We start from the raw sequence: 27,946 nt of genomic DNA on the forward strand, positions 1-27,946 counted from the left end.
GAGGCTTTGAGTCAGGGCTACAGCCTGTTCCAGGAACAGTTCTGCACCAACATGGGGGTAGCTGCCCCTGCAGCCCTTATCTTCTTTTGCATAGTCCCTAGCAGCAAGCCCCCACCTGAGTGAGGGGCCAGGCCCAGCAGTTCAGACAGACACCCATGGCCCTGCACAGCTGGTCACAGTTTATTCTGAACCATTTTCTCCAGTAACAGTTCATGTTCTGTTTCCAGGCCCTGTCCCACCCCAGGTGTGGGTGGCGTTCCCAAGGGCCAGTATCATGTCCTGCCACAGGGGCTCAGCTGCTTCTACCTCAGGGCTCCAACAGCATGGGGGGGGATGAGGGCAGCTGCAGTTACCCGACCCTCACTTGTCAGGAAGTTGAACGTTGCACAAGCGTTAGGCTGTGAAAGAGAAGGCAAAGGCCCAGAAACCATCAATGACTAATGCACAGCCCTTGGCCATGTGGAACATTTACCCAAGCCCCTGTCTTCATGGAAGCAGGGGAGAAGAAGCCCACATACCCTGCCCTTAAGCCATGTTCTCATCTCTGCCCACCTACTCCCAGGCCTGCCTTTCACCACTAGACACGTGATCATTAGCCCAGGGTCTATGGTGCAGGGAACAGAGTTCCATGCCTGTCACTGCACCTGAGGGTTCAGCTCATGTTGGCAGGACTGCATCTCAAGCAAACAGCCACCAAGGCACAGATGCCCTGTCCCAGCATGTGCCCAGGCCCACAACCATTGCAGAGCTGTGCGCATGATCACAGGGATGCTGCCATTGCACAGTCCGGTGAAATGATGTGGTAGGGGGCCCAGTAACTGGGTCATGCTTCACACTCCCTGGCCCTGCAGGGTCACTGGTGGCCTCCACCCATCTAAGCAAGGGGCCAATGCATAGGGCAGGGCCTGGGGGAGGAGTGGTTACCTTCGCCTCGGAACATGCCCCTTGTTCTGGGCTTCCTGAACAGATATTCTGAGCTGCTGCAGACATCCCTGAGGTAGGGGCCTGGCAAGTCTGCTCAGCTTCACTCGTGTTCCCAGCATGTCCCCCCTACCGTGTCCTGCACCTCCACAGCGATTCCACATTCCCTCATGAACTTCAGGACGTCGGGCTCCAGCCGCTCCACCTTGTCCCCCATGCCCAGCACCAGGATTTCTAGTAGCAAGAGACAAGCCCAGGTGAGAGAGGCTGTGTTAGCCCCATGGCGAAACCCAGCCCTGCCCCTCGCCCGCCCCACATTGTGGTGGGTGCTCAGCACCTGCAGCTTCAGCCACAGCACACAACCAGTACAGCCATCCTGGCGCTGGCCAGTCCCTCCCCCAGCCACAGCCCCATCCGTCCATTCAGACTACAGTGGCCACAGCCTTGTAAGACACGGAGTAACCCCAGCCTGGCTGCCCCACTCCCGATGCTCATTGCTGGGCAGTGTCTGGGGAAGGGGAAGTTCTGCTTTGGCTCAGACAAGGGCAGGGTAGCAGGACATGTGCCAGCACATGCCATGGGCAGGTCAGAAGTGTGGCTTGGCCAGTGCAGCCCCTGCTCCTGGCTCACTCTGGGGACCAGCACACCCACCCAGTGCCCGGCTCGTCTCTGCGCCTCCAACCTACCTATTCTCGGCTCCAGCAGCCGGAACAGTACCAGGCTCTCCTCGGTGATGTCCTGGTAAGAGCCAACCTGAAGGAAAGAAAGGACACTCACAGACAAGACACCTCCCTGTGCACCTCTCCTGCTCACAATGCCACCTGGCTTGGAATGCAATCTGTGCCCTGCATGGGGGAGATGCCCCACTGAACCATCACGCCCACACTAGTCCAATAGCAACCTGCCCCTAGAGCTTGCTGCTGCCTTGACTGGGCAGGTTTCAACACACAGCCAGGGAGGTCCAGGTCAAATCACCTGCACACCCCCTTGGGGGCAGGGAAGAGTCAAAGTGACGGACATGTTCCCAACCAGGCCTAGCTCCCTGGGTCTCCCACACACCCACCCCCAGGACTGGACTGGCCACCTGGGCATGGGGAACTCCACTGCCCCAGGCCTAGGAGCTCAACACAGTGGGGAGTTGAAGGCCCAGGCCCTGTGGGGAGGGGGAGGACCCCTGGGGCACTCACATTCCACTGCAGGATGGCACGTGGGATGATGGCGCAGGGCCCCACCACCTTGTCCCCATTGATGGTGAAGCCCCGGCTGCTGTAGCTGTCTATGAACATCATGCTGGAGGATTCCCGCTCCAGCGCCTTCAGCGTTGTCTTCTGGTAAAGCTCGTCATCTGCAGGGGTGAGGCGGTGACCCCGGCGAGGCTGCCTGTCACAGGAAGGCTTGACTGAGACCCACCAGCCAAAAGCCCCAAGACTTCGCTTCCTCACCCGCAGTCCCCCTTGGGCAGAGACCTCCCCCCACTGTGCATGGTGGCTGGCTCCCCTACTGCCGTGAAGGGCCTCATAACCGCAGGGCTGACGAAGGCTCCCAGACAGCCTCTGAGTGGCCAGCTCAAGCCCCACCACGCAGGGGGGGAGGGACAGCTCAGTGGTTTGAGCATTGGCCTGCTAAACCCAGGCTTGTGAGTTCAATCCTCCATTTAGGGATCTGGGGCAAAAATTGGGGATTGGTCCTGCTTCCAGCAGGGGGTTGGACTAGATGACCTCCTGAGGTCCCTTCCAACCCTGATATTCTATGATTCTATGACTGAGTGCAGGAGCAGCAGCTGGGCCTGGGTAAGAGGGGCCATGGGCATTGCTGGCCAGCTCTGTCTTGCAGCTAGAGCACCGGCCAGCCTGGACCTGGCCTCATTCACCACAGTGGCCAGGCTCTGCTAGCTGCTGAGGACGGCCTCTCCCAGGCAGAGGGAGGTCAGGCCCGCGCTGGACCAAGGGAAATCCAGGGAGACGTGGTGCTGGGCCCCACGGGGCGCTCCCGACCTTACCAGTCCGGGGCTCTCCTGGCAGCTGCCAGCCTCCAGCTAGGAGCTAAGCCCCTGCGGCAGAGCATCCTCACAGAGGCCAGAGCCATCCTGCTGCAATGAGACGGAGAGAGGGGTCAGGGCAGAGCCGCGGGGCCGCAGCTGGCAACCCCAGCGCACCGAGAAACCACCAGCGCCAGCTGTGGGGAGAGCCCTGGGCTGAACCACGGAGCACTGTGGGGGTGGATGGAGGGGCACCGGCGGGAAGAGCCCAGGGCTGGGGTAGCAGGGGCTGTCGGTCGGGAGTGAGGGGCACCGGCGGGGGGAGCGGAGGGGGGGCTGCGGGTCGGGAGTGAGGGGCACCGGCGGGGGGAGCGGGGGGGGTCTGCGGGTCGGGAGTGAGGGGCACCGGCGGGGGGAGCGGGGGGGGGTCTGCGGGTCGGGAGTGAGGGGCACCGGCGGGGGGAGCGGGGGGGGGGTCTGCGGGTCGGGAGTGAGGGGCACCGGCGGGGGGAGCGGGGGGGGGTCTGCGGGTCGGGAGTGAGGGGCACCGGCGGGGGGAGCGGGGGGGGGGGCTGCGGGTCGGGAGTGAGGGGCACCGGCGGGGGAGGGACCCGGCTGCACGAGCCCCGCTTACGCGGCCTGCAGACGCTGCCGAGGAGCAGCGCGGCGGGAAGAGCGGCCGGCCGGGCCCTGCCGCCGCTCCCGCTGCTGCCCCCTGCTGCCCGGCGCTGGGAGCTCCCCGCAGGGCTCGGGAGCGCTTGGTGCTGCCCAGGGTCTGCCGGCCCCTGCGCCCCACTGCTCCGCGCCGGCCCCCAGCCCCACTGCTCCGCGCCGGCCCCACCTGCCCCCAGCCCCACTGCTCCGCACCAGCCCCACTGCTCCGCGCCGGCCCCCCGCCCCCAGCCCCACTGCTCCGCGCCGGCCCCCAGCCCCACTGCTCCGCACCTGCCCCCAGCCCCACTGCTCCGCGCCGGCCCCACCCGCCCCCAGCCCCACTGCTCCGCGCCGGCCCCACCTGCCCCCAGCCCCACTGCTCCGCACCAGCCCCACTGCTCCGCGCCGGCCCCCCGCCCCCAGCCCCACTGCTCCGCGCCGGCCCCCAGCCCCACTGCTCCGCACCTGCCCCCAGCCCCACTGCTCCGCGCCGGCCCCACCCGCCCCCAGCCCCACTGCTCCGCGCCGGCCCCACCTGCCCCCAGCCCCACTGCTCCGCACCAGCCCCACTGCTCCGCGCCGGCCCCCCGCCCCCAGCCCCACTGCTCCGCGCCGGCCCCCAGCCCCACTGCTCCGCACCTGCCCCCAGCCCCACTGCTCCGCGCCGGCCCCACCCGCCCCCAGCCCCACTGCTCCGCGCCGGCCCCCCGCCCCCAGCCCCACTGCTCCGCGCCGGCCCCACCTGCCCCCAGCCCCACTGCTCCGCGCCGGCCCCCAGCCCCACTGCTCCGCGCTGGCCCCACCTGCCCCCAGCCCCACTGCTCCGCGCCGGCCCCCAGCCCCACTGCTCCGCGCCGGCCCCACCTGCCCCCAGCCCCACTGCTCCGCACCAGCCCCACTGCTCCGCGCCGGCCCCCAGCCCCACTGCTCCGCGCCGGCCCCACCTGCCCCCAGCCCCACTGCTCCGCGCCGGCCCCACCTGCCCCCAGCCCCACTGCTCCGCACCAGCCCCACTGCTCCGCGCCGGCCCCACCTGCCCCCAGCCCCACTGCTCCGCGCCGGCCCCACCTGCCCCCAGCCCCACTGCTCCGCACCAGCCCCACTGCTCCGCGCCGGCCCCACCTGCCCCCAGCCCCACTGCTCCGCGCCGGCCCCCCGCCCCCAGCCCCACTGCTCCGCGCCGGCCCCACCTGCCCCCAGCCCCACTGCTCCGCGCCGGCCCCACCCGCCCCCAGCCCCACTGCTCCGCGCCGGCCCCACCTGCCCCCAGCCCCACTGCTCCGCGCCGGCCCCCAGCCCCACTGCTCCGCGCCGGCCCCACCTGCCCCCAGCCCCACTGCTCCGCGCCGGCCCCACCCGCCCCCAGCCCCACTGCTCCCCGCCTGCCCCCCGCCCCCAGCCTCACTGCTCCGCACCAGCCCCACTGCTCCGCGCCGGCCCCACCTGCCCCTAGCCCCACTGCTCCGCACCAGCCCCCAGCCCCACTGCTCCGCGCCGGCCCCACCTGCCCCCCGCCCCACTGCTCCGCGCCGGCCCCCCGCCCCCCGCCCCACTGCTCCGCACCAGCCCCCAGCCCCACTGCTCCGCGCCAGCCCCACCTGCCCCCAGCCCCACTGCTCCGCGCCGGCCCCCAGCCCCACTGCTCCGCGCCGGCCCCACCTGCCCCCAGCCCCACTGCTCCGCGCCGGCCCCCAGCCCCACTGCTCCGCGCCGGCCCCACCTGCCCCCAGCCCCACTGCTCCGCACCAGCCCCCAGCCCCACTGCTCCGCGCCGGCCCCACCTGCCCCCAGCCCCACTGCTCCGCGCCGGCCCCACCTGCCCCCGGCCCCACTGCTCCGCACCTGCCCCCAGCCCCACTGCTCCGCACCAGCCCCCAGCCCCACTGCTCCGCGCCGGCCCCCCGCCCCACTGCTCCGCACTAGCCCCCAGCCCCACTGCTCCGCGCCGGCCCCCCGCCCCCAGCCCCACTGCTCCGCACCAGCCCCCAGCCCCCAGCCCCACTGCTCCGCGCCGGCCCCACCTGCCCCCAGCCCCACTGCTCCGCACCAGCCCCCAGCCCCACTGCTCCGCGCCGGCCCCCCGCCCCACTGCTCCGCACTAGCCCCCAGCCCCACTGCTCCGCGCCGGCCCCCCGCCCCCAGCCCCACTGCTCCGCACCAGCCCCCAGCCCCCAGCCCCACTGCTCCGCGCCGGCCCCCCGCCCCACTGCTCCGCACTAGCCCCCAGCCCCACTGCTCCGCGCCGGCCCCCCGCCCCCAGCCCCACTGCTCCGCGCCGGCCCCACCTGCCCCCAGCCCCACTGCTCCGCACCAGCCCCCAGCCCCACTGCTCCGCGCCGGCCCCACCTGCTCCCAGCCCCACTGCTCCGCGCCTGCCCCCAGCCCCACTGCTCCGCACCAGCCCCCAGCCCCACTGCTCCGCGCCGCCCCCACCTGCCCCCAGCCCCACTGCTCCGCGCCGGCCCCCAGCCCCACTGCTCCGCGCCGGCCCCCCACCCCCAGCCCCACTGCTCCGCGCCGGCCCCACCTGCCCCCAGCCCCACTGCTCCGCACCAGCCCCCAGCCCCACTGCTCCGCGCTGGCCCCACCTGCCCCCAGCCCCACTGCTCCGCGCCGGCCCCCAGCCCCACTGCTCCGCGCCGGCCCCACCTGCCCCCAGCCCCACTGCTCCGCGCCGGCCCCCAGCCCCACTGCTCCGTGCCGGCCCCACCTGCCCCCAGCCCCACTGCTCCGCGCCGGCCCCCCGCCCCCAGCCCCACTGCTCCGCGCCGGCCCCCAGCCCCACTGCTCCGCGCCGGCCCCACCTGCCCCCAGCCCCACTGCTCCGCGCCTGCCCCAGCCCCACTGCTCCGCACCAGCCCCCAGCCCCACTGCTCCGCGCCGGCCCCACCTGCCCCCAGCCCCACTGCTCCGCGCCGGCCCCCAGCCCCACTGCTCCGCGCCGGCCCCACCTGCCCCCAGCCTCACTGCTCCGCGCCTGCCCCCCGCCCCCAGCCCCACTGCTCCGCACCAGCTCCCAGCCCCACTGCTCCGCGCCGGCCCCACCTGCCCCCAGCCCCACTGCTCCACGCCTGCCCCCCGCTCACAGCCCCACTGCTCTGCACCAGCCCCCAACCCCACTGCTCCGCGCCGGCCCCACCTGCCCCCAGCCCCACTGCTCCGCACCAGCCCCCAGCCCCACTGCTCCACGCCGGCCCCCCGCCCCCAGCCCCACTGCTCCGCGCCGCCCCCACCTGCCCCCAGCCCCACTGCTCCGCACAAGCCCCCAGCCCCACTACCCCACGGCTCCGCACCAGCCCCCAGCCCCACGGCTCCGCACCGGCCCCCAGCCCCACTGCTCCGCGCCGGCCCCCAGCCCCACTGCTCCGCGCCGGCCCCACCTGCCCCCAGCCCCAGTGCTCCGCGCCGGCCCCACCTGCCCCCAGCCCCACTGCTCCGCGCCGGCCCCCAGCCCCACTGCACCGCGCCGGCCCCACCTGCCCCCAGCCCCACTGCTCCGCACCAGCCCCCAGCCCCACTGCTCCACGCCGGCCCCACCTGCCCCCAGCCCCACTGCTCCGCGCCGGCCCCACCTGCCCCCAGCCCCACTGCTCTGCGCCGGCCCCCAGCCCCACTGCTCCGCGCCGGCCCCACCTGCCCCCAGCCCCACTGCTCCGCACCAGCCCCCAGCCCCACTGCTCCACGCCGGCCCCACCTGCCCCCAGCCCCACTGCTCCGCGCCGGCCCCACCTGCCCCCAGCCCCACTGCTCCGCGCCGGCCCCCCGCCCCCAGCCCCACTGCTCCGCGCCGGCCCCACCTGCCCCTAGCCCCACTGCTCCGCACCAGCCCCCAGCCCCACTGCTCCGCGCCGGCCCCACCTGCCCCCAGCCCCACCGCTCCGTGCCGGCCCCACCTGCCCCCAGCTCCACCGCTCCGCGCCGGCCCCACCTGCCCCCAGCCCCACTGCTCCGCGCCGGCCCCCCGCCCCCAGCCCCACTGCTCTGCACCGGCCCCCCAGCCCCACTGCTCCGCGCCGGCCCCACCCGCCCCCAGCCCCACTGCTCCGCGCTGGCCCCCCAGCCCCACTGCTCCGCGCCGGCCCCACCTGCCCCCAGCCCCACTGCTCCGTGCCGGCCCCCCGCCCCCAGCCCCACTGCTCCGTGCCGGCCCCCAGCCCCACTGCTCCGCGCCGGCCCCACCTGCCCCCAGCCCCACTGCTCCGCGCCGGCCCCCAGCCCCACTGCTCCGCGCCGGCCCCCCGCCCCCAGCCCCACTGCTCCGCACCAGCCCCCAGCCCCACTGCTCCACGCCGGCCCCACCTGCCCCCAGCCCCACTGCTCCGCGCCGGCCCCACCTGCCCCCAGCCCCACTGCTCCGCGCCGGCCCCCCGCCCCCAGCCCCACTGCTCCGCGCCGGCCCCACCTGCCCCTAGCCCCACTGCTCCGCACCAGCCCCCAGCCCCACTGCTCCGCGCCGGCCCCACCTGCCCCCAGCCCCACCGCTCCGTGCCGGCCCCACCTGCCCCCAGCTCCACCGCTCCGCGCCGGCCCCACCTGCCCCCAGCCCCACTGCTCCGCGCCGGCCCCCCGCCCCCAGCCCCACTGCTCTGCACCGGCCCCCCAGCCCCACTGCTCCGCGCCGGCCCCACCCGCCCCCAGCCCCACTGCTCCGCGCTGGCCCCCCAGCCCCACTGCTCCGCGCCGGCCCCACCTGCCCCCAGCCCCACTGCTCCGTGCCGGCCCCCCGCCCCCAGCCCCACTGCTCCGTGCCGGCCCCCAGCCCCACTGCTCCGCGCCGGCCCCACCTGCCCCCAGCCCCACTGCTCCGCGCCGGCCCCCAGCCCCACTGCTTCGCGCCGGCCCCCCGCCCCCAGCCCCACTGCTCTGCGCCAGCCCCACCTGCCCCCAGCCCCACTGCTCCGCGCCTGACCCCAGCCCCACTGCTCCGCGCCGGCCCCACCCGCCCCCAGCCCCACTGCTCCGCACCAGCCCCCAGCCCCCAGCCCCACTGCTCCGCGCCGGCTCCCCGCCCCCAGCCCCACTGCTCCGCGCCGGCCCCACCTGCCCCCAGCCCCACTGCTCCGCGCCGGCCCCCCGCCCCCAGACCCACTGCTCTGTTCCAGGCATCCCACTACCACTCTGCACATTCTCCCAGTCCCTTCATGGTGTGCTGGGGCGGGGGACCCCTATGCACTGGGGGGCTGTGGTGCTCCCCAAGCCCAGGCCAGGGTTGCTGTGGCATGGTCAGTCCCCTGCAGCCAAACGGCAGCATCAGGGCTGCTCAGACATGGGGCCTGCAGCCTTCCCTGCAAGCCCCCCAGGTGTCTGCTTGGCCAGAGTAGAGGAGGAGCCTGGAGTGGATTTCACTAGTCCTCCTACCCCGGGACCTGGCACTGCTTCCCCCACACCTGAGCCCTCACTAGGGTGGGGCTGAGCCAAGTGCCAGGGCTGCTGGAAAGCACCTGCCCCTGGGGACCAGGGGGCTTTTCCCAGGTGTCAATTAATGGACAATGAGTCTCTCAGCCTCAGCAGAGCAGTGCCGGCTTGTCCCCTCCCAGGGCGGTGCTGGCAGATGGTTGCACAGATCACTTACAAGCTAGCCTCGCAGTTGCCTGAGGGGAGATGGGCTGGGGGCTCAACGTTGGCCCCTGGCTAGTGCCCACCTGAGGGATGGTCAACTGAGGAGAGCCCTGGCACAGAGCATCACGGGTAAAGACAGCCAAAGCAGCTTTGGAGGAGGGCTGAGTGCTAGCCGGGACCTCTTGCACTGGAGAGGTGGGCTTTGCTGGCCCAGCTCCTGACCTCAGAGCCACTGCATGGGTGGGGCAGGCCCAGGACTTCTGCAGATTGGGTCATGGCTCCAGGAGCCGAGCTCCGAAAGGCAGGGGCCTTGCAGACAGTGCGGCCAGGCGCTGCTCACTGGGATGGCGACAGAACTCCAGGACATTCCAAACCAAAACTGGTTCCAAAGCCAGGCCAGGTTGCTCAATGACACCAATGCTGCCTTAGCACAGGGGCAGAGTTCGCCCTGATCACAGGCTGAACACGCTCCTTACTGAGGACAAAGAAAGGCTAATGGGGCCTGGCTGCAAACTGTTCTCTGGAAAGCCAACCTCCTCTCCTTACTGCACTACACACCTGCAAGCCTGTACAAATCCCCGCGGCTTCTCGCAAACAGGCCTGCACTGCCTGACTGCAGCATGGGCGCCCGTTAGCACTCTGCTGGAGGAGGGCATCACATTGGCTGAAACACGGTGTCCAGAAGGAGACCCCTGGGGTGTGGGTTTTGCGGGTGCTCAGCACAAGGCCCTGTGGGCTGTGGCTAGGCAGGCAGGATGTCCTTGTGGCTAAAACGCTCTGGGTTCAATGCTGTGCTCTGGCCCAGATTCTCTGTGCCTCACAGACACCCCCACCCCTCCAGAAGCAGCAAAGATATTTTCCCCTGCCTCCTGGGGACTGAGGGGCATCACCTGGGCTCTGTGGGGACAAAGAGGGGATTACAATTACCTCCATTACTCCCCTCCTCCCCCCAAGATGTCTGCAAGGGGCTTGCACTGGATCCAAGTAGCCTAGGGCTGCTTTGGGAAAGCAGGAAAGTGGCTGTGGGTGAAGCTGGGGGCAGACCCCCTCCCCACCAAACACCTGCAAGCTGGACCTGAGCCACTGCAGAAACCCAAGCCAGCTAATCCGCTTGGATTTCGGGCTCAGGTTTCCCTGCTTGTCCCTGTAAAACAGCAGCAGGGCTGGGCTGGGTCAGGTCCCATATGCCAGTTTCCGTCCCTCTCTGCCTGTCAGTGTTATTCAAGACGCCTCCCCTGACTTGTGCGGCTACACCCTGCCAGGGCGGAACCGCCTCTCCCAATGCCACAAGTTGCAATTAGCCAGCCCTGAAAGCTCAGCACAACTGGGGGCTCCGCACACCAGCTGCTTTCCCTGGCACCGTACACAAGCGGGCTCGGGGTATAGTTATTTCTAGGACTTTCCATGGCCTCATTGCTGGGGTAGCCTCCCAAAGGACATTTCTGCAAGTTCCCTGTGAGGCATGCAGTTCTCCCCCCATGTTACACAGAGGAGACCTGAGGGGCTGCACTATGAAGGGACCAGCACAAGGTTGCACAGGAAGCCTGGGGCAGAACTGGGGACTGAACGCAGACTTTGGGGGTCCCAGGCCAGTGCCCTAAATACAAGGATGCCCTCCTCTGACTCAGGCTTTGGCAGTGGTGCTGTCCCATTCTCCCCCTTCCCCTCGTTCCTCAGTGTTACACAGGGATGGATCCCCTGCATGGTGCAGGCCACCGAGCCTCACCCACCCCCTCCAGGGATCAACCCCAGCCTCTGGCTGAGTCACTGACATCCTCAAATCCAGATTTAAAACCTTTCAGTGAGACTCCACCACTGACATGAACTCAAAACAGCCAGTGCCCTGTGCCCCATGCTGCTGGGGAAGACGTAACTCCCCCAGGGTGTCTGCCAAGCTCACCCAGGGGAAAGTTCCTTCCTGACCCCAGACCTGGCGATTGGTTAGACCCTGAGCACATGGGCAAGACCCAGCAGCCAGCCACCTGGGAGAGAACTGTCTGCAGTAACCCAGAGCCCTCCCCAGCTCGTGTCCCATCTCCGGGCGTTGGGATATTTCCTGCTAGCAGTCGCAGAGCGGCTCCCTGCCATCATAGGCAGCCCCATCACACCATGCCCCTCCAGACACTTCTCAAGCTCAGGCTCGAAGCCAGTTAGGTTTTCTGCCCCCACTGCACCCCTCGGGGGCTGCTCCAGAACGTCACTCCTCTGATAGCTAGAAACCCTCTCCTAATTTCCAGTAGAGACTTTCGCTCAACTGCAATAACTCCTCTCCCTGCCTGGTGTTATCCCTCGCATGGATTGCTGGACAGCGAGCAGCTCTCCCCTCACCTGCGTTTGGTCAGGCTAAACAAGCCGAGATTCCCCTCTCATAAGGCAGGTTTTCCATTCCTCAGTTCATCCTAGTGGTCCTTCTCTGCACCCATTCCAGCTAGAAATCATCTTTTGTAAACATGGGAGACCAGAACTGCACCTAGCATTCCAGATGAGGTCTCCCCTGTGCCTTGTACAAGGTATTAACACTTCCCTGTCTCTGCTGGAAATACCTCACCTAGGACTGCATTAGCCTTTTTCATGGGTGCATCCCACTGGTGGCTCCTAGTTGTGGACAAGAATGGGAGCGAAGCCAGCCACAGAACATTCAGACAGCAGGAGTGGAGTGGACCACTGTGTCAGGTTCAGTGTAGAAGTCCCCCTAGATCCGTGTTCCCTGCTGACTCACCCTCCTGCCATCTCCACGTCTCCAGCCCAGCCTATGGCTCACTTTGCCTCTTGGGAACAAAGGCTCCTGATGGCCACATACACAGTACATGCACACTTCAGCTTCCCGACTGGCTAGGTAAGTGGGGCCCTGGCAGCTGCAAGAATGACCCAACCTCAAACCCTGAAGGCCCAGCGACTTGGTGACAGTGACCCTGGCCCACCGGACCCGGCAGCACGGGGGGGGGGAGGGCGGGGGGAGCTCTTGGGAAGGCACTTGGCGAGAGCATGGTGTACAATGGTTGTAGGTTCCCATGCGACCCTTGGTCATGGATCTCAGCAGTCCCATGGCAGAGTCTATCCCCCCAGGGGGTGGGGAGGCCGACATGGGAAGAGGCTTTCAGCTATGTGCAGAATCGTGGCAGCACAAATACTTGGCAATGACCATGGTGGGGTTAAAGGAACATAGAATCTCAGGGCTGGAAGGGACCTCAGGAGGTATCTAGTCCAAGCCCCTGCTCAAAGCAGGACCGATCCCAACTAAATCATCCCAGCCAGGGCTTTGTCAAGCCTGACCTTAAAAACCTCTAAGGAAGGAGATTCTACCACCTCCCTAGGCAACGCATTCCAGTGTTTCACCACCCTCCTAGTGAAAAAGTTTTTCCTAATATCCAACCTAAACCTCCCCCACTGCAACTTGAGACCATTCCTCTTCGTTCTGTCATCAGCTACCACTGAGAACAGTCTAGATCCATCCTCTTTGGAGCCCCCTTTCAGGTAGTTGAAAGCAGTTATCAAATCCCCCCTCATTCTTCTCTTCCACAGACTAAACAATCCCAGTTCCCTCAGCCTCTCCTCATAAGTCATGTGTTCCAGCCCCCAAATAATTTTTGTTGCCCTCCGCTGGATGCTTTCCCATTTTTCCACATCCTTCTTGTCTCAGCCCAGCTCCATTCCCAGACTGAACATAGGTTTTAGACTGGGTGTAACCCAGCTTGGCTCTGTTATCACCCAAGCTGAATGGTGCTGAGGCCAGCTGAAGGGCTGGGGAGACAGGCCCATGTGCTCCCTGGCCCACCCCAGCTGAGCTCCCAGCAAGGGGGCAGTGGGATCACACAACCTTCAGTTCATTTGGTTTGTAAACATCTGCGGCAGATGGAAATCCCCAGCCCTGGTCCTGGCTCAGGACCCAAAGCCTGGCACCTGACACAACTGTGCCAAAGCCACGGAAAGAGACACTGCCGCCAACAGCCCCTGCATGTGCCCTGAGGCAATGGCCAGGCACTGCAGAAAGGGTTGGGCTCTGTGCGAGGGGCAGGCACAGCCAGGGATGACCAGCCCCCAGCACAGACAGCAGGAGGGAGGCAGAGCGAGGGGCTGCCCTTCCCTGCCCTTGGGGGAGCCCGAGCCTGCACCCGGCCTCGCCAGGCAGCACAGGGCGAACAGGGCAGAGTAATAGCAAAAGTGAAACTGCTGCTGCTTGAAAAGGGGAAGTGAGTGTGTGTGTGGGAGGGGGGCTAGTCCATGATTGGCTGCCCTGGGCTTCCCGAGAGGGACTCGCCTTGGGCGTCTCTGCATAAAGCAGCCAGAGCTGGAGGGGCAGCCTGGCAAGCAGGGATGGGCACCGGCTGGAGAGGGAGGGAAGGAGCCCGCCTCCCCCCCCAGCCCTGCCTCTGCCTCTGGGCAGCCTGGGGCCACCCAAGCGGACTCCACGCTCAGCTGGCAGCCCTGGCTGCAGGCCTGCCCTGCCCTGCCCTGCCCTGCCAGGCTGCCTCCTGCCCCGCTGGGCTGCCTCCTGCCCCATGCAGCATTCTGTGGGGGGCTGGGGCGCAGCAGGGGAGCCTGGTGCCCAGAGGACCCCGCGCAGCCTCCAGTCCTACCCGGGGGGCTGGGGAAAGCTCCCGAACCTGGCACAGGCTGAGGACGGCTGCACAGGACAACACTCCCGCCCTCAGGACTGGCAGGTGAGAGGAGGGAGCTGGTGCCCTGGCTGGGAGAGCTGCACTTGACTGGCACAGCCGGGGGCTGGCATTTGACCCCTGACCCTGTCCAGCCACTTGCTGCGGTGCAGGTTTGAATCCCGCCCTGAGGATTTCCTATTTGCTCCCTGTGCCCCGGGGGTGTTCAGGGCTCCTGACTGAGCAACCGAGTGAGGGGTGGAGGAGCCGGACGCATCCCAAGTGCCCCTGGGCTGGCCCTGCCATGTGTCTGGGGGCAGGAGGAAGCTGTCAGCACCACAGCTGGGGTGTGGCCCATGGCGGGGAGCCCGGGCAAAATGGCGGAAATGAATCGGAGCGAGGAGCACGCAGGCTGCCCACCTACCTGTGCCCAGGTTGGGAAGCCAGTGCCCCCGGGCAAGGGGACGGGGGGCTTTGATTAACCTGCTACCCTGGCTCCCTGCACTGTGACCTGGTGCTCGGGGTCACAGTGCTGCACAGGGTTTGGCCTGGCCACGAGTCCGACCCTGGGGCCTCCCCTCCAACAGAAGCGTGTTTGCCTAGGCCAGGGCCCGGTGACAGGTTAATCCAGCCCCGGACACGGCAACCCCTCTAAAACCTTCTGGTGACCCACCGCTTGGGATACACGGAGCTAGGGGAGACACCACTAGCTTAGTCACTCCTCCCTTGGGCTGGAATTCCCCTGGGGAAGGTTCCCAGCCTAGCCCCACTTCTGACCCTTGGAACGGAGAGAGGGACCTGCTGAACACTTTACCAACGCAGGCACTTGCAGGGCTTAATTTGTGCCAGCTCAGAGCCCCGGCACCTCCAGGCTGGGCAGCTCAGAGCCCCGGCACCTCTGTGCCTGGCGTGTCCGTTACGAAAGTAAAAAAACGGCTTGAGCCCCAGCACCCCGCTAAGCGCTGGACACTTGTCTTTGTTGGGCATGCCCTGCTGAGACAGGCCAGAACTGGAGTAACCAGCAGCTCCCCACAGTTCCCCCCATTGGGAGAGGGTTCCCGCATGGCTGGCACTCCTGCCCCCCCCCCAGTGCCCCCTGCTGGGGGAGTCTGGGATCAGAGTAGCCAGGCTCTCCCCCCAGCTCTCCTGCCCCCATCCCGCCCACACCGTGAGCACCCTTGCAGCTAGTGCTGTGAACTTGTGCATGCTGCCGCGCCGTGCGCTTTCCTCTGTCGCTGCAAGCTGCAGCTAGCTCACATGAAAAGTGTGTCAAAGCTACTGTTGCTGGTCTGGATTCCCCTCTGCCCCACACACCACTGACTCTCCAGTTCCTGTTTCCCATCTCCTCAGCTCCCCACAAGCATTTCCTCCTTGCAGTTGCTCTGCCTGCCAAGAGCGCTCAGCCCCACCGTGGGGAAAGGCCCAGCCAGCAGAGAGCAGGGAGGGGGCTTCGAAGGCAGGTGACAGAGAGAGAACGCACAGCGGAGGGGACTGGCTCGAGGGGGCAAGGTTGCCTGGCCCTGTTGCACTGGGGCAGGCAGAGATGGGGCCCAGGTTACAGTGATGGTGTCTTAGTTATACAGCACTCCAGAGTTGCAAATAGGTGGCAGAGCCCCTGCTCCAAAGAGCCTGCAGCCGGACTGATGCCATTGGGGGATTAGATAGGGAGCGGTGTATGTGTGTTTAGCTGCCTCCCCATGTCCCACCTGTCCCACACACCCACCGTCCCTGGCCCAGTGTTCCTGGGGGCGGTGGGGGGGGGGGTTACAGGGAAGGGTCCTGGGAGGATCCAGTGACAGATGAATAACAATTAGGTATTTGCAATTTGACCCTCTGCGCTTTTCAGCCTGGCTGCACTGGGCTGGGGACGGGTGGCCCAAGCTGTAGGTACTTCAGCAGTGGGCCAGGGCACAACGCAGACTAAGGAGACAGGCTGCCTCGCTTCACCTAGCCGGGCAGGCCCTCCCCAGACCTTAGGGGCCAGGCAGCGCCAGCTTGTCAGGGGAGGGGGGTTTGCAGAGAAGCTCCACTAAGGAGGCAGCTTCTCTGTCTGGTGAGTGCCACCTAAGCAGGACTGGGAGTGGTGCCCTCTCCTGGCAGGGCTGAGGGAGTCCTGGGACACAGCAGGAAGCCAGGCAAGGACTGGTCTGTGCCGGAAGAGAAGCAGGACTGGGGGGATGCAATCTGGGCAGATGTGGCTCCTCAGTGCCTGTCTGCCCCGCCCCACTGAGCTTGCTAACATTTACACTAGAGCCTGCCGTCCCAGTGCGGTGAGGGGGAAGGGGGGTGGGCAGCACCAGGGGGCCTGGAGAGAGCTGAGGGGGAGGAGGGTGCAGAGAAGCGGGGGCATGGTGGCAGTGGTGCTGGCAGAGAGAATCTTGGGGTGTCTCTCCCTAGGTATTTGCACCATGCCTACATCTCCAGCCAACACCGTCACCCAAGTAATAACCCATGATTAGCATGGCCCCCAGCCACTCCGGGCAGAACCTACTGTCCTCCCCTGCATCCTTCACCCCAGCCACAGCGCCCAAGGACTGCGGGAGGGGATCCTGCTGGAACTGGCTCCATGGCACTCCGGGCTCCTGCTGACAGTGCGGCTGGTCGTGTACGTCCCAGGGCAGTTCTCACCCCCGACGCACTGGGATTGGCACTAGCATTGCCCATTGAAACCACGCTCCTGTCACTAAACCCAAGGGACTCGCCACTGACATCGAGCCGCATGGAGGCCAGCCAGAGTTCACAGGCCCGACTGTTCACAGGCCCCGAGGCTCGGACTCAGGCCCCTGGCATTCCACAGCCCCTGTCAGCGCCAACCCAGGCCTCCCACGACTATCAGAGGCAGCGCCGGAGCCTTCGGGGTGGCACAGACGGTCCAGGGCAGAGACGACTCCAAGCGCCATCTTTCCCAGAGCCAAGCCCTACCTTGTGCCAGCTTGTGGCTGACTCACTGCTGAGGAGTCCGGGCACTGGTCGCAGCTGACTTTGTGCCCCTTTTCAGAGCCTGCCCTGGAATTACCCTGGGCACGCGGGGGAGGGGGAGCAACTTCACTTCCTGCGCCTCCCTCCATGTGCAGCAGGGGACTCCCCCAGAGACCCGACTGAGGGCACAACGAGCTGGCTCCCCTTACTGAGTGGAGGGCCAGTGGCCTGCAGGCCAGAGCAGCGTGGGGCCATTGGGGCTGGTCACACCTTGCTAGCGACGGACTGTGAAACGTTCAGAGAGGCGCAGAAGAGAAGAGATGCCAGGTCAGGAATTCCTCTGGGCTCGTCACCCCCCTTTCCCTTTAACCCCCCTCACAGACCCTCCTTCTACCAGCGCTGGTGCTGCTCCCTGGGGCTGGCTGTGTGCTCAGCAACCGGCAGCTGAACCCTGACTCCCACTGCCCAGCTCAAACTGGCAGCCCTGGCTGCGTCTCCCCGCCCTGTGTGAGCCAGCCAGCCTGTGTGAGGTGCTGAGCACCCCTGGGCCCCCTCCCTCGCCATCAGCAGGAGCCACAGGTGCCTAAGCGAGGATGAAAGGACTGGGGGTGGGGATGGGGGGGCTGTCTCGGGTTTCCAGGCATTAAACAAGCCTCTCCTACAATGCCAGATGCTCCTTCCTTAGGAAAGGGCTGGACTACCCAACCAACCTCCAGGTGAGCTCTTTGTTCTCTGCTGTCTAGCTTTGCAGCTTCAGCCATCCTGTTCAGAGCCCCTCCTGTTGGGAGCAGGGCCAGGCCAGCAGCGCCGGTACCAGCCTCTTCTTGCCACCAACACACTGACTCCCCCACCAGAACCTCTTCCAGCACTGCACTGGCTGGCCTCTGCCCCATAGCCAGTGATTCTGCCCTGTTCTTTGTGGAGCCTCCTGCAGGGAGTGGAGCTGCTGCAAGATCCCTCTCCCCCCATTACAATTGTATCCCTACAGCTCCTTCCCTACGCCAGTCCCTTACAAACCATGCATGTGCTCACAGAGATTACTATACCCACCATCAGAATGCAGCCCCCTCTGGGGTGGAGCACAGAAACTCTCTAACAGCACCCAGCACCAGCTTAGCAGGGGGGAGTGAAGAAGAATCCCTTATCGAACAGAAAGGGCAAAAGGAATTTAGCAGAACATAATTACCCACATGCTGCTTTGGCCAGAACACACGCCAGGCGATCTTTAATAACCCTGCGTGGCCAGGCCCTTGGGCAGGTTTTACTGGAAAGAGGACACCTCCAGCAGCCCATGCCCCATAGGATCATGGTCACACACTGGGCTCACTAATGACTCCAAGGGATGAGCACCACTTTACATCACCACTTATTGCCACTCCCTGGATTTCTAAAACCCAGCGACTGACCCTGCGCAGAGAAGCTTAGCTTCTGAAGTCGTAGCAGATCACAGCTCCAGCAGTGAGTAGGGCGGCTCCGTTCCTCGGCCCCTCGGCTGGGATCAGAGGCTTCTCTGCTCCATGTACACAGTTTCTATGGCTAGTTTGCATGACGGTGATAGGTCTGCAGCATTAACTAACCATGCTCATGAGGCCTTGATTCTGGAGGAGTTCCTCTTCCTACAGTGATCTGCTGCGGGCTTGTAGACCCTGGGAAGAGGCTGCTTGGTGAGTTCAAGACAGTCTCAACGCTCCCTCATGTGGGTCCCGCTGTTGGCAGCTGTGGTAAGTGATTGTCCGCTCCTTGGTGTATCCCACGGACGGTTTGACTGTTTGCAGTGCTGTCGTAGCCGTGCTATTTTACATGGTGTTAGTCTGTTGCTCTACACCCACCCCAGGAATCTGAAGATGGACTTTTCTGCTGGGCCTGGTTCCTGGGGATTGTTGCACCAGATACCCACCTGCCCACTCGATAGCGTGACAGCGGGCAACGGAATCCCAAAAGCAGCTGTCTTCCTCTGAGCATCCCAGCTGCGGTTGGATTTCGTTACCTGCTCTCCTGCCCGGGCATCTGTCAGCCCATCCTGCACTGGGGCAACCTCACACCAAGGGCTCATAGCATCATATGCATTTTCAAGCTCTCTGCCAAGCCCCCGAGACACTGCTCCAAGGAACATTACTGACAGGTAGGTACTGACAGATAGCAAGTGTGAAAAATTGGGATGGGGATGGGGGGGTAATAGGAGCCTATATAAGAAAAAGCCCCAAATATCAGGACTGTCCCTATAAAATCGGGACATCTGGTCATGCTACTGGTAGGCACTGGGTCTTCCTGGGTTACAGAATGCAAGTCTCTTCCTTGTAATAATGGTTTGTTCTAATGGACTAGAAGTAACTCCTTCCCTTCACAGCCTCTGCAGGACTTTCTCGGAGCAAAGGGACCTTGGATGGTTTGCTGCTCTCTGTGTACTCCACAAGAGTCAGGCGAGTCTCAGGTAGTTACACAGACAGCTATTTGGCTGCTTTAAACAACGGGCCAAGAGTTGGTGGGATAGAGGCATAGGGGTGACAGGAACACAGACCACACAAGTTCCTGTAGTGAGTTAGGGTGAGAGCAACGGAACGCACCAAGACAGGGAGTGAGGCCTATGGCTTTACACAGTAACCTCTTGGATTGAGGGGAATTTGGTTCTTTCCGTCTTGCAACAAAAATCTCTGCACAGACAACTGGGGCCAACTGTTCAGGAGTGGGAGAGCTGGAATAGCAGGGGCTGCAGACCAGGGCTACGAGGCGGCGGCCCTGCTGGTCTGTGGGCTGGTATTGCTTCACAGCAGTAGAATGAGGGAGACTGGAATACCCCAGGTGGTGGGAGTCAGGAGTTTTAAACCCTGCTCTTTAACATGCCCAGGCTCCTTCTTGCTGTGGGGCCCCTGCGGCTCTGGGCAGCCACTCCCATGAATGAGCACAGCAAGGGCTGCCACTGTGGCTGCATGCCTTGTGCTGGGGAAGCAGAGACTCTCTGCAGGCGGGAGAAACAGGAAGTGAAGGCAGGGCCTGAACAAGCGAAAGAGAAACCTCCAGTCCCACCCAACGGTTACTGTAACAGGTGCTTGGCTGCAGACTGGTCTTCCAGCCAGGGAGCATCAAACAAAGCCAAGAGACCCCACTCCTGGGGAGGAGGGGACGGACAGACAGGCTGGCACTCAGCACTTTGCTGGGTAAAGTGGCCGGTTCCCCACCCTGAACTGGGACCTGCAGAGGACTCCACACAGGGCACACGCCCACCCAGGCACTGTGTTGCCTTGCCACTGTACTCAAAAGCCCCACCTCAAAGGACATGTGGTTTTGGGACCTACTGCAGCAGCCGTGCTGGGTGGGGCAAAGTGGGCACCCCACAAACTGAACCTAGTTGCAGTTCAAAGGCAGGTCCCAGAGTGCATCTGGGCATGCATGTGCAGGGGAGAGGCACAATACATCTCCCCACCCAGCAGGGCTCCCTTTGACATGAGTGAGGTCTGGTTCAATCAGGGAGGAGCTGGCCCCCAAACTCTGGCCCTGCTTCCTCACTGCAGGCACTGAACCAGCTGAGCAGCAGGAGGCTGAGTCCACAGGGCTCTCCTGCAGTCTCGTGCTCTAGCTATCTAAAGATAGCTGTGCATTTCCTGGGGGAAAACCACCAGAAGAGTCTCTGCAGAAGCGGCAGCCACTGGCTGCCGGCCACAATGTGGATGTGGCCACCTGCAGCAGGCCAGAGAGGACCCCAGCAGGAGGCTGAAGTCACAAGACACATGCACGTGCTTCCTGCTGCTGTGAGTGTAACTCAGGCTGGATGGAGGAGGGCTCTTCCCCAGCTCTGCGCCACAGGCTGGGCCTTGCACGCACTAGTGCTCAGAAAAGTGACGCAGCAGGAGGGATCCACCCAGCCCAGCACTGGGAGATAGAGAACTCCTGGCAGAGCCACAGGGGGATGTGGATGGGAAAAGCCCAGGGTCGTGTCTACAAGGACCTTCCCATTATCTACTGGAGAACGGACTGGCCTTGCCTGCTAGTGGGTGACTGCACTGTCTGTAGCAGCTCCTCTGTGCAGGTGGTGCACAGGTGCAAGTAACGTGGCACACCCCGAGGTCCCAAATCATGGGATGCCACAGGGCACAACTGGGCACAGGTGAGTCCAGACTCTGGAGAGCAAGCCCACAGTGCCTCTCCCCTGAGACATGGCATCAGCCTTGGGCAGGAGGGACACACCCAGAGCCAATTCCTCTTCCCCTAGCAGGAGGCTCCCTCCAGCCCGGGATGAAGAGTTTGGGCAGCACTTCACGATCCTGCTGCCCTTTCGGTTTCAAAGCTGCCTGAGCTCAGTCCCCAGATGCCCAAGGAAAGAGCTGAGGGCAGACGAAATGTTCCTAGACAGCCACTGAAGGGAAGGAGGTGCTCACAGGCACCCAGCGGGCTGGATCCAGGTTTGGGCTGGAAGCAGCAGTAGTCAAGAGGAATGGGAAACTAAGGCAAGGGAAGACCAGTGAGGACCTGAAGCTCCAACCAGAACCTCTAAGCTAGTGCCATGAGCAGGGCAGCAGTGAGATACAAGCAGGCAAGCCCACGGCAGCAATCTGGCATGCAGGGAGCAGCACAGCTGAGGGGCAAGCACAGAACACGTTTGCCTGAGATTCCTCGTCCCTTCTAAACGGGGCTGGTGGGGGGCGCTCACACGTTTGCCTGAGATTCCCCGTCCCTTCTAAACGGGGCTGGTGGGGGGCGCTCACACGTTTGCCTGAGATTCCCCGTCCCTTCTAAACAGGGCTGGTGGGGGGCGCTCACACGTTTGCCTGAGATTCCCCGTCCCTTCTAAACGGGGCTGGTGGGGGGCGCTCACACGTTTGCCTGAGATTCCTCGTCCCTTCTAAACGGGGCTGGTGGGGGGCGCTCTCTGCTCTCCACGCTCCAGGCGTAGGAACCAGGGTGACACTGGAGCCAGCCAGGACAGTGGGGGGCAGCATGGTCTTCCATGGAGAAGCAGCCACGTGGGTGATCTGAGCTGGAACATGACAGACTCTAGCGACCCTGCCACCATCCAGCCGCTGGAGAGAAACTGCTTTGGAATGACACGATCACTCCCGCTGAGCGAGCAGCCAGAGAGCCATCGGGAATGTCGTGTCCGTCCAAAGCTCTTTCGGCACCTCCTGGAGGAAGACTGAGTGCCGTTAGCCCAGCATGCGATCCAGAGGATCCCACCCTGCCTGAATGTAGCTCTGTGACTGAAGGCAGACTGCTCTCCCACTGACTCCCTCTCCTGGTCTGTGGCCTTCAGTCCACGTGTGCCTGCATCTGGAAGAGCTCTCAATACAATGTGCAAAATGACTTGATACGTGGCTCATCATTTTCCCCAGCCAACGTTACCTAGCGGGCAGAGGAGGCTGGGCGTAAGGACTCCTAGATTTGGTCTAGCAGTTGAACAGGGGATGTGGGCTCTATTCCAGCCCTTCCACTACTTTGTCTGGGCCTTCGTTTTGCTGCCTGTCCCATGGAGATGATACACCCCTCCCAGCCTCCCACAGGGCCATCAGTCTTCACTACTGACCCCCCGAAAGGGCCTGGATCCAGGCTGTGTTGGCCTGTTTTCCTAGTGCCCCCTCGCTTTGCTGTCTCAGCTGGAAGTGCCAAGTCTGGTTCCGAGTCAGTTCCCAAGTCCATGACAGCTCGCATGCCCTCACCACATACTGCATCATGGGAAAGTCAGCAGATCCGTGCACTGGGGGAGACCCTCAGGAGGTCCTGATCACCACATCCCAACAGCTCCAAGCCTCCTGCTGAGCCATGTGCCGCCAGCACCCTGACTCCCAATAATGCCTCGTCTCCTTTGTCTGCCCTACTGAGTCCCCTGAAGCTGGGCTGCTTGCTGGGGCTGGAGTGGTTCCTCCCTGCCTGCACTGCAGCCACTATGCCTTGGTACCCACAGAGTCAGGACAGAGCCAGCCCTCCTGAGGCAACCCCTGCCTGGCCTCCCAGCTGGCCAGGGGACAGCTGCTCCTGCGCACTCCCCAGGGCAGGGGAGCAGCCAAAGCAGGGTACTTTTGCTGGTGGACTTTGCTCCCTCCGCACTGAGCTCGCAGCACTGTGCACCCACCAGCACATCTCACCCAGGGGAAGCAACGATGGAAGCCCCAGTGCAGATGTCGTGCTGGAGTTTTCACCGCTGAGATGTTTAACCCTGCTCAGAGCAAGCCCAGACCACACAGCGGTTAGCACAGCGCCTCATCTGTACTAGAGCCTGAGCGTTGCCACTGCAAGGGTGGAAAATGTGCAGATCCAGCCTCTTGCCTTGTGACCGCTCTCTTCTGCCTCTCCTCTCTTCTCAGGTTGGACACGGCTGGGCCCGCAGGCTGGAGCTAGGCAGGAGCAGGGGAACACCCTGAGGCACACAGGTCTCTTCCTGTCACTGCAGACAGTCAGTAGTTGGTCTGGCGTGAGCAGGAATTCTCAGATCACCTCTTGGCTGTGAGTGGTGGTGCAGAGAGCAGTGCACCTTTGCTGCATGTCAAGCAAGGGAAGACGACATGGAGGGGACAGAGAGGTCTCTCCCATCTCTAACCGGTCTGTGGCTACAGGGGGATCCAGCATGGCCCAACCCCCAGGGCTGGCTACTGGCCAGACATGCTGTCTGACTGCAGAGCCCTCTTGGTGCTAGCCCTCCAGTGAACACCCCTTCATTCACATTTCTTGTTACTCACAAACCCAATGCGATCAGCTCTCCCTCATACTGCCCATGGGAAGCTGCGCTCCAAGGTGGGATCTTCCCTCCTTTTGCCCCACGTGCCCTCCATGGCTTACTGACCTTTGAGCATGGGTTTGGCCTAGCGTTAGCTTAGATGCCCTTTGAGGCAGGGAGCTCATCCTTCCACCCACCTGGTAGCACCAGGCCCACTGAGAGCACTATACACCTAACAACAGTATCTCCAGAGCAAACATGGAGCCCCAAAAGCGGACTGTCCAACATATCAAGGGGAGCCAGACTGCCAGCTCTCATAACAAGCAGCACTCACCAGGGCTGGGAAAGCAGGGCAGACCCCAGGCCTCAGCACACACTCTGTAGCTACCATCTGAGGGGATATGATAGAGGTCTGTAACATCATGAATGGTTTGGAGACAGTGAATAGGGAAGAGTTATTTACCCCTTCATATAACACAAGAACCAGGGGTCACCGATGAAATTGACAGGCAGCAGATTTAAACCAAACACAAGGCAGTACTTCTTCACACAACACACAGTCATCCTGTGGAACTCATTGCCAGGAGATGCTGTGAAGGCCAAAGTATAACTGGGTTCAAAAACTAATTAAATAAGTTCAGGGTAGATAGGTCAAGCCATGGCTATTAGCCAAGATACAACCCCACACTCTGGATGTGCCTAAGCCTCTGATTGCCAGATGTTGGGACTAGAAAACAGGGGATGGCTCACTTGATGATTGCCTGTTCTCTTGATTCTCATTGAAGCACCTGGCACTGGCTGCTGGCAGCAGACAGGATACTGGGCTAGATGGACCTTTGTTCTGACCCAGCATGGCCATTCATATGTTCTGTGGCCCAACGAATCTCCCCAAGTTTCTGCTGGGAAATATCCTGTTTGTGCATCAGCTACATGTCACCTAAGGAAAGAGAGCTCAATGGCACTTTGGGCACCCATATCAATGCCAACCACCAGTGCCATAGTGGCAGGGGAGACCAGGATGCAGGGAGAATGTGACAAAGAAGGCTAAGCTGACAGGCTTCAAATCCCCTTGGCCTGCCTCTAGATCCTGCTGCTGGAGGTCCTTGATTTGCTTTGGGCCTCTAGGCACTACTGTACCGCACAGCAGTCAGTCTGCTGTGGAGAAGAGTCGGACTAAGTGCAGCAGCTGTGGTCAATTCCAGCTTGGGTCGTGAAATCCCCCCTTCCTAAATTCCCATCTCATCTCCTCTGGGTTCTGCTGGTTTTCTGCAGTTTGCAAAAATACCAAGCTACTGCACAAACAGCATAGGGCCTAATAACGGTGACCCACCTTGGTGAAAAGAAAAGGAGTACTTGTGGCACCTTAGAGACTAACCAATTTATTTGAGCATGAGCTTTCGTGAGCGAAGTGAGCTGTAGCTCACAAAAGCTCATGCTCAAATAAACCACCTTGGTGAAGCACTTTGAGATCTATAGATTAAACAGCTACCAAAGTGCTAGGCATATTAACAATTGTTACAGGCAGCAGAGGACTAAGAGTTTTATTCCCTCTAGGACAGGGCAATATATGTCTTTCTTTGTCTAAAGATCCTCCACTGGGAAGCAATGGATAAAGTTCCTAGATAGTGACCCTTCTGCCCCCACGGGGCCTGCTCTGCCCACAGACTGTTAGCCCACAGGGAAGAGACATGGGGAGGAGGAGAATGAGGTAGGGGAAGGAAGTGGAAGAGGGGTAGAGGTTTTTTACCCACAAAAGCTTATGCCCAAATAAATCTGTTAGTCTTTAAGGTGCCACTGGATTCCCTGTTGTTTTTTTGGGGTAGGTGAGTGGCTCTAGTGGTTCCAATTTCTTTGGAAGCCACCTGTTGAGCAAATTCAGCCACTGACCATGGCCTTCAGTTGTGGGCTTCAACTGGCCTGAATTTTGGGCTGCCCAAGTTCCATCCCAGGACTGAATGAGTTCTGCTGAACAGGAATTGGGAGGTCAGACTAGCTGCTCACAATGCTCTAAGGCCTTCGGTTCTGTGACTATAAACAGGCCTTTGAAATGATGCCAGGAGGAACGTAGCGGTGAAGATCTAATGGAGAGTCTGACACACATTCTGATAGTTGTCTATCTCCTTTCCTGTCCTGCCTGATTAACGAGATGTGCTGGCTCTCCCCTGAGCAGCCTCCCTCTCCTCACCAGTACTCTCTGTGAGTTATTGCCCCCACCCATGAGAACAGGCCAGTGTAGAATATTAGTGATCTCAGAGAAGGGAACAGGCTTGTGAGTGTGTGGAAGGAGCTGGAGCAAGTTTCTCTTTGCAGACAAACTCCTTTATGGCTGAGAAAGAAATAGACCTAATGGAGTTTCAGTAATGGGTTTACTTGGCCAGCACATGGTCATGTCCTTCAGTGGGTCAAAGGCCCAAGCTGCAGAAGCCCACACTCAGATTTGTCAGGGTCACAACAGCTGTGTCTGTCCCCATAGCAGATGCTAGCAGGTTCCTCTTAGGTCAGCAACTTCAGCACCTGTTCAGTCACATTCAAGCCACCTACCTTCGCCCAAAAGTTAGACACACTATCAAGTTCCAGATTTCAACAAGCAGCATATTTCCTACCTATATTGCCACTAACCTCCGAGAGCCTGCTCCTGCGAGGTGCCAAATGTCCCGAACTCCCAACGACTTCAGGGCAGTTATTTGGTCTGTAAAAATGCTCAGCATCCTTTTGGGCGCCATAAATAATACATTAACCAGAAAAAAGCCCATTTCCTGGCCCCTGTGTTGCACAGGCTGATTGCATTCCTCTCAGCTGGACAAGGAAGCTGATTAGCCCCTTTCACTTTTGTTTCTGATCAGTTTCAAATTGTTTAATTTTCTGAGTTGTGAACACCACAAAATCCAAACAAATAACTGTCTGTTCTAGAGTCTACGAAATCTGTGACGAAAACATTTCAGCTGGTCTTTGGTGTCCTGGCATCTTCCTTTAACAAAACCTGCATGTGAGGCTTTTAAGGACTGATGACAATGAATGGATAGGATCCGACCAAATCAGACAGGGTAGACTTCAAGTGTGGCTGCTGCACCTTAGAACCCAACTATTGATAGTCCATTCGGTCAAGAGCAAGAAATGAAACAGACCTAACCCTGAACAACTGAGGTCTGTACAGGACAGTGTCTCCACATTCAGCAATCTGAGCTCAGTAACATTACAGCTCTGTCAAGGCGGGGAGGGGACACCAACATTCATGACATATCTGAAGGGAGCAGCACAGTCCCTCTCAGTAAGAGCCTGGCCTTCATGTCTTAATCCGTCAGCTCCTCAGAGAGACACACTGCCTGCCTGATGCTAATTCCAAGCGTTGTGTGTGTCCCCTAGGTGGAAAGAACACCGGGGCTATGAAAGGAGCCCCAACCCTCGGGGGACTGTGCTCCACAATCTCAGGCAGTACAAGCCCCGGCCTATTGTGGAAGAGCTGGCATCTTTTCAGTATTCCCATCCCCACATGTTCAAACAGCAGAAGCAGATTCCAACACATCACAAGATGGTTTTGAAAATCATATGGTTTTAACAAATGGGGCTTTTAATCTGCACCCTGGATTCTGAGCCTTTAGGGGCAAATTGCCTGCACTCAAATTGTGGGCAGGGCCGGATTAACCTTTTGTGGGCCCGGCACCAAAGTTATTTGTGGGCCCCTATGGGGGCAATGGAGCCTGGTGCAGGGAGGTTGGTCCCTGGAGCTAGGGGGTAGCTAGGGGAAATGTGGTATGGCATGGTGGGGGTGACCCCCTTCACCCAGCCCAGTGCGAGGGCACTGTTTTACAAACCGGCAGAAGCTGGCCTGCTCAGCCCTGTGCTGCCAGCATGCTCCTTCCCCTCGGGGGCAGGCCCACGCCATGCCACACAGCCCCGCTGCCCAACACCCTCCCGACTCTCTATACCCAGCGCCCCCCAGACCCACTATGCCCAGTGCCACTCCCTACCGACCTTCCCACCACAAATGCACAATGCCCTGTGCACCACTATCCCTGCCCAGCGCTTCCCCACCCACAGCCCCACCCTCCACACAGAACCCCCACTCCCTAGCACCTCAAACACAGATCTCCCCCACCCGCCACTGCCCAGTGTCCTTCTCCACAGCCCCACCACAAGTACACAGTGACCTATACAGACCCCCCCGCACTGCTCAGTGCCCCCCCAACAGACCCTCCCACTGCCTAGAACTCCAAAACACACAAACCTCCCACCTGCCCAGCACCACCCTACAGCTCCCCCCAGACACACTCCTCCACGCCCTGCCCCCCAAGCGCACTCATTGGCCCTGTGGAGCCAGTGCAGAGCAGGGATTCCCCCCTCCCAGCACAATGCTAGGGAGCAGGATAGCTGAAGCTTGGGAGTACAGAGCAGCCCCGTCCCACAGGACCTCACCCAGCCCTGCCCACCTGGCGCTGGTGCCCAGGTGAAGGTGACTTCCCCAGCCCGTGGGTTCTGCAGTGTGGCAGGGAGAGGTAGGTCCCGCCCCCAGGAGCCCGAAGCGGACAGTCAACCATCCCAGAGCGGCAGAGCCTAAGGGCTCCTCTCTATGGGGGGGAGGGGGGGAGAGACCCAGCCTGTGAGAGGGGGCCCGGGGCGGGGGGAGAGGAGCCAACAGCGCAGGGCGCAGTGCAAGTGGAATGGGCCAGGCTGGGTCCC

At 62.5% G+C, this 27,946-nt stretch overlaps 1 protein-coding gene across 5 annotated transcripts in view; it reads right to left on the bottom strand.

The window, feature by feature from the left end:
• Positions 1-27,946, bottom strand: part of NDUFAF3 (NADH:ubiquinone oxidoreductase complex assembly factor 3) — a 54,070-nt gene that overhangs the window by 23,270 nt on the left and 2,854 nt on the right. For 2 of the 5 annotated variants that reach the window (XM_073350875.1, XM_073350874.1), the window contains 5 exons: positions 2,921-3,010; positions 2,109-2,301; positions 1,608-1,674; positions 1,055-1,155; positions 159-398 (listed from right to left, as the gene is read on the bottom strand). In XM_073350875.1, coding sequence (XP_073206976.1) covers positions 303-398; positions 1,055-1,155; positions 1,608-1,674; positions 2,109-2,301; positions 2,921-3,010 — 547 coding nt within the window. In that variant the 3' untranslated portion in view covers positions 159-302. Of the gene's footprint in view, positions 1-158; positions 399-1,054; positions 1,156-1,607; positions 1,675-2,108; positions 2,302-2,920; positions 3,011-3,495; positions 3,644-27,946 lie in introns of those variants that run through there. The other 3 variants (XM_073350876.1, XM_073350877.1, XM_073350878.1) reach the window with 3 other exon arrangements.

Source organism: Lepidochelys kempii, chromosome 7 (genome assembly GCF_965140265.1).
Source record: "Lepidochelys kempii isolate rLepKem1 chromosome 7, rLepKem1.hap2, whole genome shotgun sequence".
In the NCBI taxonomy this organism is placed as follows: domain Eukaryota; kingdom Metazoa; phylum Chordata; order Testudines; family Cheloniidae; genus Lepidochelys; species Lepidochelys kempii.